Genomic DNA, 8865 nt, shown 5'->3' with positions numbered 1-8865 from the left:
TACCCTGCGGGACCCTGGTAAAATAAATGTCCTTCTCATGTATTTCACACTGTAGGAGTCTTTTTTTGAAATCGTCTGTCATTATATCGTTGTGGCTTTCACACTAAACGATTGGTCGCCGACTAGGCATCACACACTGCAAGAGTTCACCAAGATGCGATCCAGACCCGATACATATAGGCTACAACATTTGTTTTTTATTCCAATTCATTTTGACATCTCACACACGTGCAGGATACCTTGATACAAGCGCGAGACCGACACAGGACATTTCATTTCATACTGTATGATGTCCAGTCGGCGACAGAGTCAAATATCAACCCTGCTTGATATTCAGAAACGGTCGGGAAGGCGTCGGCGAGCAGTTTTATCTGCACTATATCTTCTCGCAGAGCCTTTCACACACAGCGAGCAAAACCTTGGCGATCAAAGCCCGATCTTGCGTCAGATCGGGAGTTTTGTCGCCGAGCGCCAAAAATAGTCCCCGACAGCATAATCAGAGCAAATATCGTGCAGTGTGTACGAGCCATAAGTCAAAGGTTCTCCCTCTGTCTACCTCTCCTTTCATCTCTGCTCATCTTTCTCTCACCCCTCCTCCACTCATCCCCTCTCTACAGCAGTGGGGTCAATGAGTCTCGGCAGATCCAGGATCAGCCCGACTTTGTCCAGTCCCTGCTGCGTGACCCACAGACCCCCATCATCAGGAAGTCCAGAGGAACATCAACACAGGTAACAAGCACGCACGCACACACGCACGCACGCACGCACGCACGCACGCACGCACGCACGCACGCACGCACGCACGCACGCACGCACTCACACACACACACACACACACACACACACACACACACACACACACACACACACACACACACACACACACACACATAATTGTGTGTGTTTAGTCTGATTAACCACTTAATGTTTAGAGGTACCCAAAAATAGCAAAAATAGCTGATATGCGACACGTGAGCAATAGTAGATGGGCTATTTTCACTATTTAATTATTTAAATCTTTCCCCCCTAAAAGAAATCTATTATTTTTATGCAAACCGATTATCGATTTTAACTGTTTAAATTGATCAGTTTACTTAATTGTTGCACCTCCATCCAGGGCACCTCCACCCACGCCTCCTCCACCCAGCTGGCTATCCTGGACGACCCCCCCGCCACCAGGAGCAAACCCAGCAGCGTCCACAGCAAGGCCAGTTACCATGGCAGCCTGCAGCGTTCCCGTGACAACAGGTAGGGCGGGAAATAGATTGCGTAGGTTTGTCATCCATGAATCCATGGCTTCACTCCTCACATTCCCCTCTTTTTATTCATCTTCTCTCCTTCTCTCATCTCTCTTCTTATCTCCTCCTCACCATTCTTCTTTGTAACTATCAATTATTTTCTTATTGTTGTGTCAATTAACTGGTTCAGACCGTACGATGTGTGGGCACGTCATAACTAATCCTACCGACGGGGTGCTACGTCCTAGCGCATTTTCAATGATATCAAACGAGAGAAGAATATTCTGAATCATTTTTTTAGTTGGCCTCCAAGGCCACCATACTCTTTGCTCTTCGTTCATCCGCGGTCCCGGTCACTTCCCTGTTTACCGCTGCAGAAAGAATCCCTCGTATCTCCTAATCTAGGGAGCTCTCCGTGGTTTTGATCAGATGGATATACTATAAGCTCTTCATTTCTGACTTCTGACCTGCCTCTCGTTCAAAAACTTGTAGATTAGCTATATTTGCTCTTTTAAAAATGTCTTTAAATAATTTGAAATTGTTACCTATACTGACATGCCCAAAATAGGTACTGATTATTAATTGTTTATTTTACATTACATTACATTTCTAATAGTGGAATAAATGTTGCACCACTACTTCTCTTGTGGGCACAGGTTTGACGCTGCAGGCCAACACGTTGCTGAGCAGCGTAGTTTCCATGGCAGCATGCCCTGCCTCGACCACCCGACCACTCACAGCAGCCTCCATCGGCTGGACAGCCAATCAGGGCGCGGCAGCCAGCGAGACGTGTCTGAGGCCCAACCTCCTCTCATCACCCACGGCACGACGGCCAGCGACGGCCAGGTTGCCAGGGACGACGGTACCAGTGCCTGAGAGGACACAGGAGGCTGACGGCAGCTTGTCATTATCCCTCACACAATGTTATATTACCTTTTTGAGGAAGCTTTGTTGAACTCCATTGTAATTGTAACTTCCTGTGGTATTTTCTAGTGTGGCTAATAGAAAGCTGAACGCTGGTTTGGTTCATGTCAAACCTGAACCAACGGTCTTGCCAGGTGGAATTATCTGTTGAGGGAAATATGTATACTGGCTGACACAAACAACAAAGCTGGAGCCAACTTTGGTCTTGAAACAGACACAAGAAACGAAAGGTTACCTTCTTTGCTCCATGGAGACTCTGTGGACTGTACAGGATTTCAAGATTTCAAGCTCCATACTGTACAGGAGGTGTTGGACTATCTAGACACTCTGAGGGCTCCATTTTTGTCACCGCTAAACCCCTTATTCCTAAACTTCTTTGCCTTTTTTTTACTATTTTGCAAAACATTTTTGAATAGTTAAAATGGCCAGTCTACAAGCTCACAATGTGTCAATGTAGATTGGCTAGTTGAACTATTCAAAAATGTTTTTCAAAATAGTAAAAAAAAGGCAAAGAAGTTTAGGGATAAAGGGTTTAGCGGTGACGAAAATGGAGCCCTCTATCTGGAGCTCATCTTCATCTCTGGCACTACTATGTGGAACCAAATGGAACACGGCTGTGAACCAGTCTGAATGTGGTCTGGACGGACTTAAAAGACTTGCTATTATTGTGGAGGGTTTTTTCTCCCAGGAATTAAGGACCTGCAGAAATACTGGAAAATACTGTCCAGGATCATGTTTGTTGTGAACTGTTATTACACCTCCTTCTTTGCTCTTTGGTCCTAAATAACACTTAACATTTTTGTTTGACCTTTAGTCTCTCTCTTAGCTGCAGACACAACTGTCTGTCCACTATGATGAACAACTGTCTGTCCACTATGAACAACTATGAACCACTATGGACCACTACAGGCCTAATATGTAACTTACTTCTTAATGGCTTTGTGAGTTATTTTTATACTGTGAAGATTTTCATTGTCTGCTGCTGAAAGCTGCACTGTGTGTGTGTGTGTGTGTGTGTGTGTGTGTGTGTGTGTGTGTGTGTGTGTGTGTGTGTGTGTGTGTGTGTGTGTGTGTGTGTGTGTGTGTGTGTGTGTGTGTGTGTGTGTGTGTGTGTGTGTGTGTGTGTGTGTGTGTGTGTGTGTGTGTGTGTGTGTACATACATACATATGTACTCTTCTCAAGGTACTTATAAAGTTTTAAACTGCCCTTCTCCCCCTAGTGCACAAACAAGGGATAATGGAGGGAGAGCTGAAGCCCTGTGAATGTATTGAGTATTTTCATAAGGGGTTGGGAAGGGTTGTGATCTAATTAACAAGTAGTTATAATATGATAGATAGACTATTGACTGAGGACCTGCTATTGGATTTTTTTGAATTTTCGTTTTAGCTTCAAATTGACATATTGGTTGTTCAGTTTGACCCACCAGGCTTATAGAGTAATGTCTTACAGAGAAACAGCGAGTTGAGAAAACAGGCTTGAAAAGGTTCACTTTTGTGGTCTCTAACATTACACGGTGCTACATGTTTAAGCATTGTTTCATATTTACATGACACTTACACTTATTTCAGACATGCTCTAGTATGTGAAGAGTCTGCCTGTGCTATTAACTCATTTTGGAAAAAAAAAGTTTTTCTCTGGTGAAAAGCTGGAATTTGCGCGATGGCAGGCTCTCAGTTAAATCTGGTCACATATTATGATGATGACTAGTGGACAGTGTGCTCACAAACAGTACACTTCCCTTATATGGGCAAACATCTAGACCTGCCTCTCCCACCAGAGAAAGTCTGTCCAGTGAGAGCAGATGCAGGTGGGGAAACAAACAACAAAAGACTGATTCTCATTGTATAATTTCTACATAATACTTACATACAATAGATCATGTAATATAGTCAAACTGTCCACAACAAGGTATTAGGACCAAAATGTTGCACAAGAGGTTTTCTCTGCGGTCAAAGGCTTTCTCTGCCACAATGCTTTTTGTGGAACTTTTTTTCCTATGGTTTACCGTCCAAATATTTAAAAGGGAAAGTTGTGACCAGGCTTTACAGTATATTACGAAATAAGAAATATTCCCAGAATGAGCACTGACCTAGGATCAGTGGCCAATGATTCATCCTAAATACAGGTATGCCATAATAGATTTTTTACGTCATGCTGGTAAAACATTTTTTAGCCATGGTTCTTTTCTAGACATGTTTTTTTGGGAACTGCTACATTTACAGAGTAAAACATACATAAACGTTCAGATTTCAAATATATATTGCTCACCCCGGGGCCACGGATAATCGATATTTCCTGGATCGGCTATTAGCATTAGCAACCATGCATTCCGCGTTGTTTAATAAAATGCATTTTTATCCAAGCTGTTTTTTTTCACCAGGCTTTCAACTACGCGCCCCTATTGGTTGGGAGGTGTGTTGCACTCTGATACACTGGGCGTGTTCGATATTCGCACACTGACCGCACTGCCAATACAAACTAATAGGCGAGTGCGCTCCACTCCCGGTGTGCAGTTTTCCAAAGCCCCCCCCCCGTTTGAGAAAAATAGCCGGAGCGCTCGTATAAAAATGCTTTTTATTAACCCATTTTGGGCGGGAACCCCTTTTGGTATTAGCATTATGTTATGCTTTAGCTATTGAAAAATAGCAGATCTACAAGCTCATAGCGCGCCACCGAGTGGCGCGCTACGAGCTTGTAGGTCTGCTATTTTTGAAAAATCGAAGAACGACTGACAGAAACATAGCTTTTTCAGAAAACTGTCAGGATGTAGAAGACATTTTTAGAATCTGATCTGATCTGCATTCGACCAGCAACATTCTAACATCCGTGGCACTCGGGTGAGCCCTTTATATTTTAAATCTGAACGTTTATTCATACGTTTGCTCTGTAAATGTAGCGGTCCCAAAACAGGCTGAAGTTGCTGCATGACTGTCATGATTGAACCTGGTCATGTGGGGTTCTGATGAGAATGGCGTCTGTTCTGGAGCTGTTTAATTGCAAAAAGGTGTGTTTCAGGCATCCATGCCTTTATCTCCTCCAGGCAGATGGTGAGTGTGGATGAAGGTGATGAAGATGGTGACGGGGATGACAGTGGGGCAGCAGAGCGGGGAGGGGTTGGGTTAAGTTTTATGTGGAGTTAGCATTAGCAATGGAAAGATATTCCATGCCCGCTGATGACACGGCCGAGGGGGCGCATATGCTGCATATTCAAAGTGAATAGGGTGGGGCCGAGTACAGAACCTTGGGGGACACCACAGGTGACAGGTTGGGTTGGGGATTTTGCACCTCCCAAGGAGAATGATGTGAACGGGCCATCGTAATGGCCCGTTCATATCAACACATTACTGTTTAGTCCTCCATCCCAGCCGATGTCACCAATAACACGAAAGCATCGTGGGTCCCAGGAGGGAATTTGAAGGGGACCGCAATTAGTCTTTTTGTGCTCTATGTTGAGAGTGGAGAGACAGTAAATCAAGGGCAGAGAAAGGGGAGACATGCATGCCATGAGTTCTATTCAAACTTGGGACCTCAGAAAAGCCTGGTACAGAACTATGTCAGAAAGTGTCTATAGGGCGGGACTTCCATTTCCCCCTGTTAGCTGCCTTTTTTTAAGGTCTGGTCAACCAGGCCTGTAAACATGCCGATCTCCACAGCATCAACGTAACTTCTTTGGGTGATAATTCCTGTACTTCCGTGTAGACACTTTCAGTACCAGACAATCCTCACAATTCTGTTATTGTAACACTTCAAATGACAGCGGAAGTACAATGGAATGTGGCTTTACAATAATGCACTACCTATAGTCGGATGTTTTCATGTGGGCCATGAACAATAATTATCGGAACATGTTGGGCACATAGACACAGTTGATGTATAGTCGAATTGAAACTGTAATGCCTGTTTACTTAATACTCAATATTGTTTTTGGAGAATGGTTTTATTTCCTGATTTCCTGCTTAAAGACCCAGTCAGCCTACCTCACCTTGTACACTCATTATTCTGTGTATTAATGCATCCACACACATACAGTATGTGCACACACAGACTCAAGTTGTACACTAGTAACTGGGTAGTAGTATACAATTCAACCAAACGCCAAACCCTACTGAACACTGGGTACACACAAATATAGTCTGTCTGTCTGTCTGTCTGTCTGTCCATTCTACCTCTTCACTTCTCTCTGGCCTTCAATTTGGGAAACACTTGCTGCCTTTCCACACGCACACCTGTCTGTCTGAACCATATCCTGTCCTAGCCTGGCTAATAAGCCAGACTCAAATCACACTGTCGTGTGGTATTTGAGTCTGGAGATGCTGTGTATGGATCTTGTTTCCCGGGGGGCGGGTTCAAACATTTTCTCTTTGACGCAATTGGTCAGAGCTACTGTCAGTCAAAGGTCTCAAGCATTGAACGTCACTGTACTAAAGCCCGCCCATATTGCATACCGTGTCCCGATCGATTGGTCACATGTAGGAAATGGGCGTACAATTGAGCCTCTCCAGACCGTAATCCGCCGGCAGGCAATTTTTTTTTTGCCAACGGCTGATTCGGTCTGGCTTATTAGCCAGGCTAATCCTGTCCATCTTTGTTGAATCACTTATTTATGTGTATGTCTGTCTGCCTGCCTACACGTGTCATGTGTTAATGCATGAGTTTAGCCTGTCCATGTCCTCATCTGCCTGCTACCATACCTTTTGCCTCTCCAAGCTTGATGTCTCCTTTAAATGAGATGTTTGGACCTAATGCTACTGTCTGTATCGCCATGTGCTCTGGACATGACACTGGGAAATGTCTGTTACTTGGAGGGTTAAACCACTCAATTTGATCTGTTTAGTTGTTACATTGACCAGTGTTTCCCCTAAGGGGAGAAAATGTTGGCTAATAGTGAAACAAAGTTATAATGTGCAATGTCTCATCCATATGACTCAGGATGGCTCAGTCACATGGCTGATGGCTGAATACTGACACTGGAGTGGTATATTTCCCCTAATGCATCATTGATTTTGCAGTTTTAATATGTGGTGACTATATTGACATACAGTGAATACATCTTTTTATAGGATTGATTTTCCAACTGAGACTGTAAATAAACAGACAGTAAACAGTTCAATTCAAACAGACTTGAGTGAAAGCGTGATATTTCTCTTCTAACTATACTGTCTGTAGTTGCTGTTCACACTCGGGTTGACAACCATCCCTCGAAATACGGAATCATCCCTGATTTGTAAACAAAAATCACAAATGTCCCATATTGAACTGAATTGACACACTTTGTTCCTTCTTTTTGTGACACACATCAATGACACACATCTTTCAAGTTCAAGCGGCTCATACACTGTACAGTATATATATATATACTGTATACTATACCAGTAAGACACCTAAGTGCGAGAACCGACCTCGCCCTAAAGAGCGAGGTTGCGTGCACACATCCGCCTCGTTGACGGCAGACTGCTGGGCGAGCACTGGCGCTTTGGCATGGAGGGGTCAGTTCAACATGGAATGAATTCTGTACTTGCCATATATGGAGTGTGTCTTGACTAGTGTACAGGGTTTGATGAGGTCAGATCAACATAATTGCCTTAACACTGGGAGCCTCTGAGATCATTCCTCATAGTTTGGCTTCTGTTTTAGGTTCTTCTTCTGGTTGTCACTTCAAATGGGGACTTGGGATCATGTACACTGTACAGAGCATCTTAATTACTTGCGCAAGCAGAGCGCTCAAGTAAAGTTGTTTATCCGGTGCTCCGATGTGTATGCCGTGACTGTATGATTTGCTTTACAGAGCAATGGAGAAAACTTTGATTTGAGAGTGACGTAATGAAGATATGTACCAATGCCAGGGTATAACTGGCTTTCGATGGTGACATAATAGAGATATGTTTCAGTGTCGGGTGGATTAAAGGTAATGCCTCTATGTATACATGTATGTAATCTGAAACCTACCTTTATTACGTCACCATCGGAGTTTTCTCCATTGCTCTGTAAAGAAAATCATGCAGCTACGGCATATGCATAAAACAACTGTCCTATATTATTTTACAGTACACCCAACAGTATATAGTCCTACCATGATGATAGTCCCTTGACTCCTTTAAAACCGCTCTCAAAGGGCACCTACAGACGGCTGCAATTCGAAACTGGCCCCCGTTTCTTCCTCCGCGTCATCAGTGCCCATACCCGAGGTGGGGTTGGCGAAAGGGCCTTTCTGTGTGGAGTTTGCATGTTCTCCCCGTGTCCCCTAGGGTAGGTACCCTCACAAAAACATGCAGTAATCCTGGTCTCTAAACAAACTGCCTCCCCCTGGCCAGCCGGAGTGCCTGATGGAGGGGAAAGGAACTGGTTGGAATAACGTGTTCCTTCCACGCACTACGTCCAACCAGGGAAACTCCCCCCTGTCACGTGTAAAGGAGCAACTTGGACACTCAGGCAGGAAGGAAGCATGAGTTCAAGTCCGTTGCTCTCCCCATGTCCCCCATATATGGGGACTAGGTTGGCGGAGGGTGTGTAGAGAGCCCAGGATCACATTAGATAATTGGCACAGGGGTGAAAAAATGGGTTACAAAATCGAGGGATACAATTTTTTTAAACAAAAAACATACAAAATACGGTTAACTGGGAGAGCACCGGAGAAAGTTGAGACACGGCAGACAGCAGATGAGAGATGTTCCTTGTCCTTGGTTGTTTATTTCAAAGTACACAG

At 44.1% G+C, this 8865-nt stretch overlaps 1 protein-coding gene across 2 annotated transcripts in view; it reads left to right on the top strand.

The window, feature by feature from the left end:
* LOC306920401 (frizzled-3-like) overlaps positions 1–2441 on the top strand; it is a 43138-nt gene extending 40697 nt beyond the window's left edge. For both annotated transcript variants that reach the window (XM_079497143.1, XM_079497142.1), the window contains exons 9-11: positions 618–729; positions 1118–1248; positions 1895–2441. In XM_079497143.1, the coding sequence (XP_079353269.1) occupies positions 618–729; positions 1118–1248; positions 1895–2114 (463 nt within the window). In that variant the 3' untranslated portion in view covers positions 2115–2441. The remainder of the gene's footprint in view (positions 1–617; positions 730–1117; positions 1249–1894) is intronic.
* The last annotated feature ends 6424 nt before the right edge of the window (positions 2442–8865 follow it).

The sequence above is a fragment of the Electrona antarctica genome, assembly GCF_951216825.1.
Source record: "Electrona antarctica genome assembly, chromosome: 3".
Classification (NCBI taxonomy): domain Eukaryota; kingdom Metazoa; phylum Chordata; class Actinopteri; order Myctophiformes; family Myctophidae; genus Electrona; species Electrona antarctica.
This window is presented reverse-complemented; position numbering and strand designations above follow the sequence as displayed.